The sequence below is a fragment of the Dromaius novaehollandiae genome, chromosome 36 (assembly GCF_036370855.1).
Source record: "Dromaius novaehollandiae isolate bDroNov1 chromosome 36, bDroNov1.hap1, whole genome shotgun sequence".
Classification (NCBI taxonomy): domain Eukaryota; kingdom Metazoa; phylum Chordata; class Aves; order Casuariiformes; family Dromaiidae; genus Dromaius; species Dromaius novaehollandiae.
This window is the reverse complement of record NC_088135.1, coordinates 591,811-607,812: the sequence shown is the minus strand read 5'-3', so window position 1 is coordinate 607,812 and position 16,002 is coordinate 591,811. Positions and strand designations below refer to the sequence as shown.

Below are 16,002 nucleotides of genomic sequence, written 5' to 3'. Positions count from 1 at the left end.
CCCCGTGGCCCAGTCTCAGAGCAGCCCCCGGCCCCATAGATCCTTTCCAGCCCCATAGATCCCCCCCAGCCCCATAGTTTCTCCCCAGAGCAGCCCCCCCAGCCCCATAGGGAACCCCCAGCCCCATAGCAACCCCTCCAACCCCCCCATCCCCAACCCGCAGCCCCATAGATTGCCCCCAGCCCCATAGATCAGCCTCGGGGCTCCCCATTGCCCAGTCTCAGAGCAGCCCCCGGCCCCATAGATCCCCCCCCAGCCCCATAGATCCCTCACAGCCCCATAGATCCCCCTAGGGACCTCTCCTGTCCAACCTCAGAGCAGCCCCCAGCCCCATAGATCCCCCCCAGCCCCATAGATCGGCCTCGGGGCTCCCCGTGGCCCAGTCTCAGAGCAGCCCCCAGCCCCATAGATCCCCCCCAGCCCCATAGATCCTCTCCAGCCCCATAGCTTCTCCCCAGAGCAGCCCCCCCAGCCCCATAGGGACCCCCCAGCCCCATAGCAACTCCTCCAACCCCCCCATCCCCAACCCGCAGCCCCATAGATCCCCCCCAGCCCCATAGATCGGCCTCAGCGCTCCCCATTGCCCAGTCTCAGAGCAGCCCCCAGCCCCATAGATCCCCCCGCCCCATAGCTTCTCCCCAGAGCAGCCCCCCCAGCCCCATAGTGATCCCTCCAACCCCCCCAACCCCGACCCCCAGCCCCATAGCAGCCCCCAGCCCCATAGCTTCTCCCCAGAGCAACCGCCCCAGCCCCACAGGGACCCCCCAGCCCCATAGCAACCCCCCCATCCCCAACCTGCACCCCATAGCGCTCCTGTTCTCAAGCCCCCCAGGCCCCGGCCTGGCCCCACGGCACCCCATAGCACCCCATAGCACCCCACAGCCCCATAGCAACGCCTCCAACCCCAACCTGCACCCCATAGCGCTCCTGTTCTCAAGCCCCCCAGGCCCTGGCCCGGCCCCACAGCGCCCCACGGCACCCCACGGCGCCCCATAGCGCCCCACGGCGCCCCATAGTGCCCCATAGCGCCCCACAGCCCCATAGCAACACCTCCAACCCCCCACCCCCAACCCACAGCCCCATAGTGCTCCTGTTCTCAAGCCCCCCAGGCCCCGGCCCGGCCCCACGGCGCCCCACGGCACCCCACGGCACCCCATAGTGCCCCACGGCGCCCCATAGTGCCCCATAGCACCCCACAGCCCCATAACGATGCCTCCAACCCCCCCACCCCCAACCCACAGCCCCATAGCGCTCCTGTTCTCAAGCCCCCCAGGCCCCGGCCTGGCCCCACAGCGCCCCACAGCACCCCACGGTGCCCCATAGCGCCCCACAGCCCCATAGCAACACCTCCAACCCCCCCAACCCCAACCCACAGCCCCATAGCGCTCCTGTTCTTAAGCCCCTCAGGCCCCGGCCCGGCCCCACGGCGCTCCACAGCACCCCATAGCGCCCCACGGCGCCCCATAGCACCCCATGGCGCCCCACAGCCCCATAGCGACGCCTCCAACCCCCCCACCCCCAACCCACAGCCCCATAGCGCTCCTGTTCTCAAGCCCCCCAGGCCCCGGCCCGGCCCCACAGCGCCCCACGGCACCCCACAGCACCCCATGGCACCCCACAGCCCCATAGCGACTCCTCCAACCCCAACCTGCACCCCATAGCGCTCCTGTTCTCAAGCCCCCCAGGCCCCGGCCTGGCCCCACGGCGCCCCACAGCGCCCCACGGCGCCCCACAGTGCCCCATAGCACCCCACAGCCCCATAGCGATGCCTCCAACCCCCCACCCCCAACCTGCAGCCCCATAGCGCTCCTGTTCTCAAGCCCCCCAGGCCCTGGCCCAGCCCCACAGCACCCCACGGCACCCCATAGCGCCCCACAGCACCCCACAGTGCCCCATAGCACCCCACAGCCCCATAATGACACCTCCAACCCCCCCACCCCCAACCCACAGCCCCATAGCGCTCCTGTTCTCCAGCCCCCCAGGCCCTGGCCCGGCCCCACGGCGCCCCACAGCACCCCACGGCGCCCCATAGCGCCCCACAGCACCCCACAGTGCCCCATAGCACCCCACAGCCCCATAATGACACCTCCAACCCCCCCACCCCCAACCCACAGCCCCATAGCGCTCCTGTTCTCAAGCCCCCCAGGCCCCGGCCCAGCCCCACAGCACCCCATAGTGCCCCATAGCGCCCCACAGCCCCATAGCGACGCCTCCAACCCCCCCAACCCGCAGCCCCATAGCGCTCCTGTTCTCAAGCCCCCCAGGCCCCACAGCGCCCCACGGCACCCCACAGCACCCCACGGCGCCCCACGGCACCCCATAGCGCCTCATAGCACCCCCCAGCCCCATAGTGACTCCTCCAATCCCAATCTGCACCCCATAGCGCTCCTGTTCTTAAGCCCCTCAGGCCCCAGCCCGGCCCCACAGCACCCCACGGCGCCCCACGGCACCCCACGGCGCCCCACGGCGCCCCACGCACGCGGATGCACCAGAGGAACTTGGGGTCGCGCAGCAGCTCCCGCTCCGTCAGCTTCTGGCAGAAGAGCGCGTAGGTCTCGGCGTCCAGGCAGGCCCGCAGCTGGGGGGGGGGGGGGAAGAACGCGGCACGGGGGGGTCGCGCGAGCGGCACCAGCCTCGTGCGAGGGGCGCGGGGGGACACGGGGCCTCGTGCGAGGGGCGCGGGGGATTCACAATCCTCGTGCGAGGGGCACGGGATGTTCGCAGCCCTCGTGCAAGGGGCACAAGGTGGTTCACAATCCTCGTGCGAGGGGCACAAGGGGTTCGTGGTGCTCGTGCGAGGGGTGTGGGGGGTTCCCGGTCCTCGTGCGAGGGGCACAAGGGGGGTCGGACTCGTGCAAGGTGAGTGGGGGGTTCACAATCCTCGTGCGAGGGGCACGGGATGTTCGCAGCCCTCGTGCAAGGGGCACAAAGGGGTTCACAAGCCTCGTGCGAGGGGCACAAGGGGTTTGGACTCGTGCAAGGTGAGTGGGGGGTCACAATCCTCGTGCAAGGGGCACGAGGGGGATTGTGGTCCTTGTGCAAGGGGCACAAGGGGGTTCCCAAGCCTCGTGCGAGGGGCACAAGGGGGGTCACAATCCTCGTGCAAGTGGCACAAGGGGGGTCGGACTCGTGCAAGGTGAGTGGGAGGTTTGTGATCCTCGTGCGAGGGGCACGAGGGGGGTCGGACTCGTGCAAGGTGAGTGGGGGGGGTCACAATCCTCGTGCGAGGGGCACAAGGGGGATTGTGGTGCTCATGCGAGGGGCACGAGTGTTTCACAGCCCTCGTGCAAGGCGCACAAGAGCATTTCCCAGTCCTCGTGCAAGGGGCACGAGGGGGGATCACAACCCTCGTGCGAGGGGCACGGGGAGGTTCCCGGTCCTCGTGCGAGGGGCACAAGGGGGGTCGGACTCGTGCAAGGTGAGTGGGGGGGTCACGATCCTCGTGCAAGGGGCACGAGGGGGACTGTGGTCCTTGTGCAAGGGGCACAAGGGGGTTCACGAGCCTCGTGCAAGGGGCACAAGGGGGGTCGGACTCGTGCAAGGTGAGTGGGGGGGTCACAATCCTCGTGCGAGGGGCACGGGGGGGTTCCCGGTCCTCGTGCAAGTGGCACAAGGGGGGTCAGACTCGTGCAAGGTGAGTGGGAGGCTTGTGATCCTCGTGCAAGTGGCACAGGGGGGTTCCCGGCCGTCGTGCAAGGGGCACGAGGGGGTTCCTGGTCCTCGTGCGAGTGGCACAAGGGGGTTCACGAGCCTCGTGCAAGGGGCACAAGAGCATTTCCCGGTCCTCGTGCAAGGGGCACGGGGGGGTTCCCGGCCGTCGTGCGAGGGGCACAAGGGGGTTCCCAGCTCTCGTGCAAGACGCACAAGGGGGTTCACAAGCCTCGTGCAAGGCGCACAAGAGCATTTCCCGGCCGTCGTGCGAGGGGCACGAGGGGGTTCACAACCCTCGTGCAAGGAGCACGGGGGGGGGTTCCCGGCCATCGTGCAAGGAGCACGGGGGGGTTCCCGGCCGTCGTGCGAGGAGCACGGGGGGGTTCCCGGCCGTCGTGCGAGGAGCACGGGGGGGGGCTTCCCGCACCTGGATGTCGAGGGTGGAGAAGTGGGTGAGGCGCTGGGCGTCGTCGGCGAGGTCGGGGGCCCCGCAGGCCGGGCACACCAGGCCGCCCACCGGCTTCTCCTTCACGGCGATGGTGAAGTGCTGCCGGAAGCACTCGGGGCAGATGGTGCACTCGCACGCTGTCAGCGACTGCATCTGTGTGCGCAGGGACGCGGCTCGCACGAGGACCCGTCTCGCACGAGGACCCGTCTCGCACGAGGATCGGCGTCGCACGAGGATCCGCCTCGCACGAGCATCGGCCTTGCACGAGGATCTGTCTCGCACGAGGATCTGCCTCGCACGAGCATCGGCGTCGCACGAGCACCAGGACCCGCCGCGGAGGGGGCCCGCGCCGGCGGCGACTGCCTTTGCACGAGGATCGGCCGCGCACGAGGGTCCTGGTGCGTCGCATGAGGGTCCTTGTGCCCCCTAAGGGCCCCATAGGGCCCCCCCACCCCGTTTCTTGGTCCTGTGGCCACCCCGGGGTGTCACATGAGGGTCCCCCCGTGTCACACGAGGGTCCTGGTGCGTCGCACGAGGGTCCCCGTCCCCCCTAAGCGCCCCCCCACCCCTTTTCTTGGCCCTGTGGCCACCCAAACTTGTCACGTGAGGGTCCTAGTGCCTTGCACGAGGGTCCTGGTGCGTCGCACGAGGGTCCTTGTCCCCCCCAAGCACCCCATAGAGCCCCCCCACCCCATTTCTCGGCCCTGCGGCCACCCCAGGGTGTCACACGAGGGTCCCCACGTGTCACATGAGGGTCCTAGTGCCTCGCACGAGGGTCCTGGTGCGTCGCACGAGGGTCCCCGTCCCCCCTAAGCGCCCCGTAGAGCCCCCCCACCCCATTTCTCGGCCCTGTGGCCACCCCGGGGTGTCACATGAGGGTCCTGGTGCGTCGCACGAGGGTCCCCGTCCCCCCCAAGCACCCCATAGGGCCCCCCGAGCTCCTTGCACGGCCCTGCGGCCACCCCAGGGTGTCACACGAGGGTCCTAGTGCCTCGCACGAGGGTCCTGGTGCGTCGCACGAGGGTCCCCGTCCCCCCTAAGCGCCCCATAGAGCCCCCCACCCCATTTCTCGGCCCTGCGGCCGCCCCAGGGTGTCACACCAGGACCCCAGGATGTCGCACGAGCCCCCCCCCGTGTCGCACGAGGGTTCCGCCGTGTCACATGAGGGTCCTAGTGCCTCGCACGAGGGTTCCCACGTGTCGCACGAGGGTCCTGGTGCGTCGCACAAGGGTCCTTGTCCCCCCCAGGCACCCTATAGAGCCCCCCCACCCCCTTTCTTAGCCCTGCGGCCACCCCAGGGTGTCACACGAGGGTCCTAGTGCCTTGCACGAGGGTCCTGGTGCATCGCACGAGGGTCCTTGTCCCCCCTAAGCGCCCCATAGAGCCCCCCCACCCTGTTCCTCAGCCCTGCGGCCACCCCAGGGTGTCACATGAGGGTCCCCACGTGTCACACGAGGGTCCTAGTGCCTCGCACGAGGGTCCTGGTGCGTCGCACGAGGGTCCTTGTCCCCCCCAGGCACCCTATAGAGCCCCCCCACCCCTTTTCTTAGCCCTGCGGCCACCCCAGGGTGTCACACGAGGGTCCTAGTGCCTCGCACGAGGGTCCTGGTGCGTCGCACGAGGGTCCTAGTGCCTCGCACGAGGGTCCTGGTGCGTCGCACGAGGGTCCTTGTCCCCCCAAGGGCCCCATAGAGCCCCCCACCCCATTTCTCGGCCCTGCGGCCGCCCCAGGGTGTCACACAAGCCCCCCCCCGTGTCACACAAGCCCCCCCCCGTGTCACACGAGCCCCCCCCCCGTGTCGCACGAGGGCCCCCGCGGGTACCTGGTGCCGGGGCAGGGCCCAGCCGCAGACGGCGCACTCCCAGCTCAGCAGGCGCCGCACGAAGGCCCGGTCGGGGGAGGCGCGCACGGCCTCCGCCAGGTCGCCCAGCGCCGGCCCCCGGCCCCCCGGCAGCCCCAGCTCCCGGCCCAGCGCCACCAGCAGCTCCGCCCGGCCCCAGCTGGGCAGCCCCAGCGCCGCCAGCGCCCGCCGCACTGCCGCCTGCCGCGAGAAACAGCAAAAACCAGCGTGAACCAGTAAAAACCAGTATAAACCAGTATAAACCAGTATAAACCAGTATGGACCAGTATGGACCAGTATGCACCAGTATGCACCAGTAAGCATCTGGACCCCCCCAGCCATGTTCCCAGCGCTCCCAGTGACCCCATTTCCCTCTCCCAGCGCCCTCCAAGTGCTCCCGGTGGCTCCTTGGAACGTTCCCAGTACAAACCAGTATAAACCAGTATAAACCAGTTTGGACCAGTATGGACCAGTAGGCATCTGGACCCCCCCCAGCCATGTTCCCAGCGCTCCCAGTGACCCCAATTCCCTCTCCCAGCACCCTCCAAGTGCTCCCAGTGCCCCCCCGTGGCCCCTCGGAGTGTTCCCAGTATAAACCAGTATAAACCAGTTTGGACCACTATGGACCACTAGGCATCTGGACCCCCCCAGCCATGTTCCCAGCGCTCCCAGTGACCCCAATTCCCTCTCCCAGCGCCCTCCCAGTGCTCCCAGTAACCCCCATCCCCCCTGTCAGTGCCCCCACCTCCCTCCCAGCTCCCCTCCAGTGCTCCCAGTAACCTCCATTCACCCTCCCAGTGCTCCCAGTGCCCCCTGTTCCCCCTCCCAGTGCTCCCAGTCCCGTCCCAGTGCCCCCAGCTCCCTCCCAGTGCCCCCCAGCTCCCTTCCAGTGCTCCCAGCACCCTCCCAGCTCCCCACCAGCTCCCAGTGCTCCCAGTCCCGTCCCAGTGCCCCCAGCTCCCTCCCAGTGCCCCCAGCTCCCTCCCAGTGCTCCCAGTCCCGTCCCAGTGCCCCCAGTTCCCTCCCAGTGCCCCCAGCTCCCCCTCCCAGTGCCCCCAGCTCCCTCCCAGTGCCCCCAGCCCCCCCCAGTCCCATCCCAGTGCCCCCAGCTCCCTCCCAGCCCCCCCCAGCGCTGTCCCAGTGCTCCCAGTGCCCCCCCAGCTCCCTCCCAGCTCCCTCCCAGTGCCCCCAGCTCCCTCCCAGCCCCCCCCAGCTCCCTCCCAGTGCCCCCAGCTCCCTCCCAGCCCCCCCCAGCTCCCTCCCAGTGCCCCCCCAGCTCCCTCCCAGCTCCCTCCCAGTGCCCCCAGCTCCCTCCCAGCCCCCCCAGCCCCCCCCAGTCCCATCCCAGTGCCCCCAGCCCCCTCCCAGCCCCCCCCAGTCCCATCCCAGTGCCCCCAGCTCCCTCCCAGCCCCCCCCAGCGCCCTCCCAGTGCCCCCAGCCCCCTCCCAGCCCCCCCCAGTCCCATCCCAGTGCCCCCAGCCCCCTCCCAGCCCCCCCAGTCCCGTCCCAGTGCCCCCAGCTCCCTCCCAGTGCTCCCAGTCCCGTCCCAGTCCCATTCCAGTGCTCCCAGTCCCATCCCAGTGCCCCCCAGCTCCCTCCCAGCCCCCCCCAGTCCCGTCCCAGTGCTCCCAGTGCTGTCCCAGTCCCGTCCCAGTGCCCCCAGCTCCCTCCCAGCCCCCCCCAGTCCCGTCCCAGTGCCCCCAGCTCCCCCCCAGCCCCCCCCAGCGCCCTCCCAGTGCTCCCAGTGCCCCCAGCTCCCACTCCCAGTGTTCCCAGTGCCCCCAGCTCCCTCCCAGCTCCCTCCCAGTGCTCCCAGCCCCCCCCAGCACCGTCCCAGTGCCCCCAGCTCCCCCCCAGTGCTGTCCCAGTCCCATCCCAGTGCCCCCAGCTCCCTCCCAGCCCCCCCCAGTCCCATCCCAGTGCTCCCAGTCCCGTCCCAGTGCCCCCAGCTCCCTCCCAGCTCCCTCCCAGCCCCCCCCAGCCCCCCCAGCTCCCTCCCAGTGCTCCCAGTCCCCCCCAGCACCGTCCCAGTGCCCCCAGCCCCCTCCCAGCCCCCCCCAGTCCCATCCCAGTGCCCCCAGCTCCCTCCCAGCCCCCCCCCAGTCCCATCCCAGTGCCCCCAGCCCCCTCCCAGCCCCCCCCCAGTGCCCTCCCAGTGCTCCCAGTGCCCCCCGCGCCCCCGCACCTGGGGGTCGGGCCCGTCGAAGGCGAGGGGGGGCTCGCGGGGGGCCCAGAGGCGCCGCTGGAAGGGCCCCAGGCGCCGGCGCTGCAGGTCGCCCAGCGCCGCCCACACGTCCCCCCCGTTGGGGGCCAGCGCCGCCGCCGCCGCCGCCCGCTCCCCGCCGCCCAGCGCCCCCAGCGCCCGCACCTGCAGGCACCAGTACGCACCAGTACGCACCAGTACGCACCAGCGCGCACCAGTGCGCACCAGCGCGCCGCTCTGCACCAGCACGCAGCGGCGCGACCTGCCCCCCGGGACCCCCTGGCCACGCCCACTCCGTTAAGCCACGCCCGCTCCCTTAAGCCACGCCCGCTCTGCCAAGCCACGCCCACTCACTAAGCCACGCCCGCTTGCGTGGTGCTGTTGCTGTGGCCACGCCCCCTGTGTGTGTGGTCACCCCCCCCCCTCCTAGCAGGGCTTAGGGGCAGCCTGCGGGGAGGGGGGAGCCCTTGGCCACGCCCCCTCTCTGTGTGGCCACGCCCCCCCTCCTAGCAGGGCTTAGGGGCAGCCTGCGGGGAGGGGGGAGCCCTTGGCCACGCCCCCTATCTCTGTGGCCACGCCCCTTCTCTGTGTGGCCACGCCCCCCCTCCTAGCAGGGCTTAGGGGCAGCCTGCGGGGAGGGGGGAGCCCTTGGCCACGCCCCCTATCTCTGTGGCCACGCCCCCCTCTGTGTGGCCACGCCCCCTCTGTGTGGCCACGCCCCCCCCTCCTAGCAGGGTTTAGGGGCAGCCTGCAGGGAGTGGGGAGCCCTTGGCCACGCCCCCTTTGTGTGGCCACGCCCCCTCTCTGTGTGGCCACGCCCCCCCAGCCGGGCTTAGTGATACCCTGCAGGGAGGGGGGAGCCCTTGGCCACGCCCCCTCCGTGTGGCCCCGCCCCCAAGCTGGGTTTACACCCTGCAGGGAAGGGGATCCCCCTGGCCACGCCCCCTGCCGGTGGCCACGCCCCCTCCGCAAGCCCCACCCACTCCCGCCAGCAGCAGCCGCCCAGGCCGGACCCAGGGACACCCTGGGGGGGAGCCTTAGCCCCGCCCCTTTCCCTTAGCCCCTCCCCCTGGCCTTAACCACGCCCCTGGCCCTTAGCCACGCCTCCTCCTTTAGCCCCACCCACCCGGCAGCAGCAAACACCAGGCTCCCCCCTCCCCACCCCATAGCCCCTCCCTCCGACCTTAGCCCCTCCCCCGGCCCTAGCCACGCCCCCGGAAGTCCCGCCCCCAGCCGGAAGCCCCGCCCACCTGCCGCCTCCAGGCGCCCAGGCAGGCCTGGAGGGCGCATGGGGGACTCCCCCCTCCCCGCCCCCATAACCCCTCCCCCGCGCCCCACGGCCCCGCCCCCTCGACCCCGCCCCCAGCCGGAAGTCCCGCCCCCAGCCGGAAGCCCCGCCCACCTGCCGCCTCCAGGCACCCAGGCAGGCCTGGAGGGCACGGGGGGGGGGCTCCCCCCTCCCCGCGCCCCACGGCCCCGCCCCCTCGACCCCGCCCCCCGGAAGTCCCGCCCCCAGCCGGAAGCCCCGCCCCCAGCCGGAAGCCCCGCCCACCTGGCGGCGGCGAGCGCCCAGGCAGGCCTCGAGGGCGCGGGGGGGGCAGGCGCGGGCCCGGGCCCAGGCGCGGGCGGCCTCGCGCAGCGAGATGGGGCCCAGGGGCCCCCGGGGGTCGGCGGCCGCCCGGCGCCCGGCCGCCTCGGCCAGTGCCCCCAGGGCCCCCGGCAGCGCCGCCCGGGCCCCCGCCACCGCCGCCGCCGCCCACGCCGTGGGGCCGCCCCACGGCTCCTCCAGCCGCCGCGTGCCGCCCCACGGCGCCGTCGTCGCCACGGCCAGCGGCACCACGGCCTCCGGCGGCAGCCCCGCCGCCTCCGCCGCCTGCCCCACGGGGAGACGGGCCTGAGCGGGGCCGCCCCACGGGCGCCCAGAAACCCCCCGCGAGCGCCCCACGGGCACCCAGGACGCCCCATAGATGCCCCACGGGCACCCGGGGCGCCCAGAAACCCCCCGTGAGCGCCCCATAGGCACCCAGCACGCCCCATAGGCACCCAGGACGCCCCATAGACACCCCATAGGCACCCAGGACGCCCCATAGACACCCCACGGGCACCCGGGGCACCCAGAAACCCCCCATAAGCGCCCCATAGGCACCCAGGACACCCCATAGACACCCCATAAGCACCCCATAGGCACCCAGGACGCCCCATAGATGCCCCATAGGCACCCAGGACGCCCCATAGACACCCCACGGGCACCCGGGGCACCCAGAAACCCCCCATAAGCGCCCCATAGGCACCCAGGACACCCCATAGACACCCCATAAGCACCCCATAGGCACCCAGGACGCCCCATAGATGCCCCATAGGCACCCAGGACGCCCCATAGAGACCCCACGGGCACCCGGGGCACCCAGAAACCCCCCATAAGCGCCCCATAGGCACCCAGGACGCCCCATAGAGACCCCACGGGCACCCAGGGCACCCAGAAACCCCCCATAAGCACCCCATAGGCACCCAGGACGCCCCATAGGCACCCAAGATGCCCCATAGACACCCCACGGGCACCCAGGGCACCCAGAAACCCCCCATAAGCACCCCATAGGCACCCAGGACGCCCCATAGGCACCCAAGATGCCCCATAGACACCCCACGGGCACCCGGGGCACCCAGAAAGCCCCCATAAGCGCCCCATAGGCACCCAGGACGCCCCATAGAGACCCCACGGGCACCCAGGGCGCCCCATAGATGCCCCACGGGCACCCGGCGCACCCAGAAACCCCCCATAAGTGCCCCATAGGCACCCAGGACACCCCATAGACACCCCACAGACACCCAGGGACACCCCACGGGCACCCAGGGGACCCATAGACACCCCACAGACACCCCATAGACACCCCACGGGCACCCAGGGGACCCATAGACACCCCACAGACACCCAGGGACACCCCACGGGCACCCAGGGGACCCACAGACACCCCACAGACCCCCAGGGACACCCCACGGGCACCCAGGGGACCCATAGACACCCCACAGACCCCCAGGGACACCCCACGGGCACCCAGGGGACCCATAGACACCCCACAGACACCCAAGGACACCCCACGGGCACCCAGGGGACCCATAGACACCCCACAGACCCCCAAGGACACCCCACAGACCCCCATGGGACCCATAGACACCCCACAGACCCCCAAGGACACCCCACAGACCCCCAGGGCACCCATAGACACCCCACAGACCCCCAGGGACACCCCACGGGCACCCAGGGGATCCATAGACACCCCACAGACACCCAGGGACACCCCACAGACCCCCAGGGGACCCATAGACACCCCACAGACACCCAGGGACACCCCACGGGCACCCAGGGGACCCATAGACACCCCACAGACACCCAGGGACACCCCACGGGCACCCAGGGGACCCATAGACACCCCACAGACACCCAGGGACACCCCACAGACCCCCAGGGGACCCATAGACACCCCACAGACACCCAAGGACACCCCACGGGCACCCAGGGGACCCATAGACACCCCACAGACACCCAAGGACACCCCACAGACCCCCAGGGGACCCATAGACACCCCACAGACACCCAAGGACACCCCACGGGCACCCAGGGGACCCATAGACACCGCACAGACACCCAGGGACACCCCACAGACCCCCAGGGGACCCACAGACACCCCACAGACACCCAGCGACACCCCACGGGCACCCAGGGGACCCATAGACACCCCACAGACACCCAGGGACACCCCACGGGCACCCAGGGGACCCATAGACACCCCACAGACACCCAGGGACACCCCATGGGCACCCAGGGGACCCATAGACACCCCACAGACACCCAGGGACACCCCACAGACCCCCAGGGGACCCATAGACACCCCACAGACCCCCAGGGACACCCCACGGGCACCCAGGGGACCCATAGACACCCCACAGACACCCAGGGACACCCCACGGGCACCCAGGGGACCCATAGACACCCCACAGACACCCAGGGACACCCCACGGGCACCCAGGGGACCCATAGACACCCCACAGACACCCATGGGACCCCCAAGGATGCCCCACGGACCCCCAGGGCCACCCCGGGGACCCCAGGGCCACCCCAGGGACCCAACCGCCACCCCCAGGAGCATCAGTGCCACGTGATGATGTCATCACCAGGTAATGATGTCATCACCAGGTAATGACGTCATCATTGGCTGATGATGTCACCATAAATTGGGGGGGGGGGGGGGGAACTCACCCGGACGAGGGCGACGACGCGTCGGCCGTCCTCGCGCAGCCGCTCCTGCCGCCGCCGCTCGGCCTCCTGGGAGCGGGCGGGGGGGGCCGGGGGCCGGCCCGGACGCCGGGGCCCCTCCTCGTCGGCGGGGGGGGCGGGGGGGGCGGCGGCGGTGCGGTGACAAAGCTCGCACACCCGCCCCGGCCCCTCGTTGCGGTAGGTGCAGTGGGGGCACTGCCAGCCCTGGGGGGGGCGGGGGGGGTCAGCGCCCGGACGCCTGGGCCCCCACCCGGACGCCTGGGCCCTTCCCCGGACGCCTGGGCCCTTTCGCGGACACCTAGGACCCTTCCCGGACACCTGGGCCCCTCCTGGACGCCTGGGCCCTTTCCCCGGACGCCTGGGCCCCTCCCCGGACGCCTGGGCCCCTTTCCCGGACGCCTGGGCCCTTTTCCCGGACGCCTGGGCTCTTTCCCGGACGCCTGAGCCCCACCCGGACGCCTGGGCCCTTCCCCGGACGCCTGGGCCCTTCCCCGGACACCTGGGCCCCTCTCCCGGATGCCTGGGCCCCTTTCCCGGACACCTGGGCCCCTTTCCCGGACGCCTGGGCCCCCTCCTCGGACGCCTGGGCCCCTCCCTGGACACCTGAGCCCCCTCCCCGGACGCCTGGGCCCTTTTCCCGGACGCCTGGGCTCTTTCCCGGACGCCTGAGCCCCTCCCGGACGCCTGGGCCCCTCCCAGACGCCTGGGCCCCTTTCCCAGACTCCTGGGCCCCTCCCGGACTCCTGGGCCCCTCCCCTGGACACCTGGGCCCCTCCCCGGACGCCTGGGCCCTTCCCCGGACACCTGAGCCCCCTCCCCGGACGCCTGGGTCCCTCCTCGGACGCCTGGGCCCCTCCCAGACACCTGAGCCCCTTCCCCGGACGCCTGGGCCCCTCCCGGACACCTGGGTCCCTCCCCGGACGCCTGGGCCCCTCCCGGACACCTAGGACCCTTCCCCGGACGCCTGGGCCCCTTTTCCCAGACTCCTGGGCCCCTCCCGGACTCCTGGGCCCCTCCCAGACACCTGAGCCCCTTTCCCAGCCGCCTGGGCCCCTCCCGGATGCCTGGGCCCTTTTCCCGGCCGCCTGGGCCCCTCCCCGGCCGCGGTGGGTGGGGGGGTGGGTGGGGGGGGGGTGTCCTCACCCGGGGGGGGGCGGGGGGCCGCCCGGCGAGGCGGGGGCGCTCGCAGACGCCGCAGAGGACGGTGGCGGCGGCGTTGAGGAAGGTGCAGGAGGCGCAGGCCCAGGGCCCCCCCCCGCCCCGCGGCGGCCCCCCCTCCCCCGGCAGCGCGGGGGGGTCGGCAGCAGCCGCGGGGGGGCCGGGGCAGCCGCGGGGGCGCTCGCAGGCCCCGCACAGCACCGCCAGGGCCCCGTTGGCCCCCCCGCAGGCCCCGCACACCCAGGGGGGGCGGCGGGGGGGCGCCGGCGGGGAGCTGCGGGGGGGGGGAGGGTGAGAGACCCCCCCCCGGCAGCCTGAAGTACCCCCAGCCCCCCCCCAGCACCCCAAAATGGCTCCTCCGGGCACCCGTAGCCCCCCCCGGCACCCCAAAATGGCCCCCAAGGACCCCAAAATGGCCCCTCCGGCACCCAGAACCCCCCCAGCACCCCAAAATGGCCCCCAAAGACCCCAAAATGGCTCCCAAGGACCCCAAAATGGCCCCTCTGGCACCCAGAACCCCCCCAGCATCCCAAAATGGCCCCCAAGGACCCCAAAATGGCCTCCCGGCACCCGTAGCCCCCCCCGGCACCCCAAAATGGCCCCCAAGGACCCCAAAATGGCCCCCCCAGCACCCAGAACCCCCCCCCAGCATCCCAAAATGGCCCCCAAGGACCCTAAAATGGCCCCCCCGGCACCCGTAGCCCCCCCCCCGGCACCCCAAAATGGCCCCCAAGGACCCCAAAATGGCTCCCAAGGACCCTAAAATGGCCCCCCCGGCACCCAGAACCCCCCCAGCACCCCAAAATGGCTCCCAAGGACCCTAAAATGGCCCCCCCCAGCACCCATAGCCCCCCAGCACACCAAAATGACCCCTCTGGGCACCCATAGGCTCCCCCAGCACCCCAAAATGGCCCCCCTGCCACCTGTAGCCCCCCCCAGCACCCCAAAATGGCCCCCAAGGACCCCAAAATGGCTCCCAAGGACCCTAAAATGGCCCCCCCAGCACCCAGAAGCCCCCCAGCACCCCAAAATGGTTCCTCCGGGCACCCATAACCCCCCCAGAGACCCTAAAATTGCTCCCTGGCACCCAGAACCCCCCCGGCACCCCAAAATGGTTCCTCCGGGCACCCATAGCCCCCCCCAGGCACCCCAAAATGGCCGCCAAGGACCCCAAAATGGCCCCCCCAGCACCCAGAACCCCCCCCAGCACCCCAAAATGGCCCCCAAGGACCCCAAAATGGCCACCAAGGACCCTAAAATGGCCCCCCGGCACCCATAGCCCCCCGGGACCCCAAAATGGCCGCCAAGGACCCCAAAATGGCTCCTCCGGGCACCCGTAGCCCCCCCCGGCACCCCAAAATGGCCCCCAAGGACCCCAAAATGGCTCCCAAGGACCCCAAAATGGCTCCTCCGGGCACCCGTAGCCCCTCCCGGCACCCCAAAATGGCCGCCAAGGACCCCAAAATGGCTCCCAAGGACCCCAAAATGGCTCCTCCGGGCACCCGTAGCCCCCCCCCGGCACCCCAAAATGGCCCCCAAGGACCCCAAAATGGCTCCCAAGGACCCCAAAATGGCCCCCCCGGCACCCAGAAGCCCCCAGCACCCCAAAATGGCTCCTCCGGGCACCCATAGCCCCCCCAAGGACCCCAAAATGGCCCCCCCGCCACCTGTAGCCCCCCCCAGCACCCCAAAATGGCCCCCAAGGACCCCAAAATGGCCCCCCTGCACTCAGAACCCCCCCAGCACCCAAAAATGACTCTTCTGGGCACCCATAGCCCCCCCAAGGACCCCAAAATGGCCCCCAAGGACCCCAAAATGGCCCCCCCGCCACCTGTAGCCCCCCCCAGCACCCCAAAATGGCCCCCAAGGACCCCAAAATAGCCCCCCCCGGCACCCAGAACCCCCCCAGCACCCCAAAATGACCCCTCTGGGCACCCATAGCCCCCCCAAGGACTCCAAAATGGCCCCTCCGGGCACCCATAGCCCCCCCCCAGCCCCCCAAAATGCCCCCCCGGTACCTGGGGGGGGCAGGACGCGGCAGGCGGGACAGGGCGCCCGCGGCCCCTCCCCCGGCGGCCCGCACAGCCCGCAGCCCCCGCCGGCACCTATGGAGACACCCACGGCGGCGCCTATAGACCCCCCCGGCGCCTATGGACCCCCCCGGCACCCATAGACACCCCCCGGGGCCCATAAACACCCCCCCGGCACCTATAGACCCCCCCGGAGCCTATAGCTGGGCGGCCCACACGGCCCAGGCCCCCCGCCGGCACCTATAGACACACCACAGTGGTATCTATAGACTCCCCTTGCACCTATAGCTGCTCTCTGGTGCCTATAGACACCCCCCCCGGCACCCATAGACCCCCACACACACCTATGGCCCCCCCAGCACCTATAGACCCACCCCTGCACCTATAGACACCCCGC

General features: G+C 71.2%; 1 protein-coding gene across 2 annotated transcripts in view; it reads right to left on the bottom strand.

Moving 5' to 3' along the window:
• RNF31 (ring finger protein 31) overlaps positions 1 to 16,002 on the bottom strand; it is a 38,999-nt gene that overhangs the window by 10,482 nt on the left and 12,515 nt on the right. The window contains exons 7-14 of one of the 2 annotated variants that reach the window (XM_064503332.1): positions 15,596 to 15,680; positions 13,561 to 13,852; positions 12,400 to 12,621; positions 9,697 to 10,017; positions 8,127 to 8,309; positions 5,923 to 6,141; positions 4,079 to 4,252; positions 2,490 to 2,578 (exon numbers count right to left, since the gene is read on the bottom strand). In XM_064503332.1, the coding sequence (XP_064359402.1) occupies positions 2,490 to 2,578; positions 4,079 to 4,252; positions 5,923 to 6,141; positions 8,127 to 8,309; positions 9,697 to 10,017; positions 12,400 to 12,621; positions 13,561 to 13,852; positions 15,596 to 15,680 (1,585 nt within the window). Of the gene's footprint in view, positions 1 to 2,479; positions 2,579 to 4,078; positions 4,253 to 5,922; positions 6,142 to 8,126; positions 8,310 to 9,696; positions 10,018 to 12,399; positions 12,622 to 13,560; positions 13,853 to 15,595; positions 15,681 to 16,002 lie in introns of both variants that reach the window. The other variant, XM_064503333.1, reaches the window with a different exon arrangement.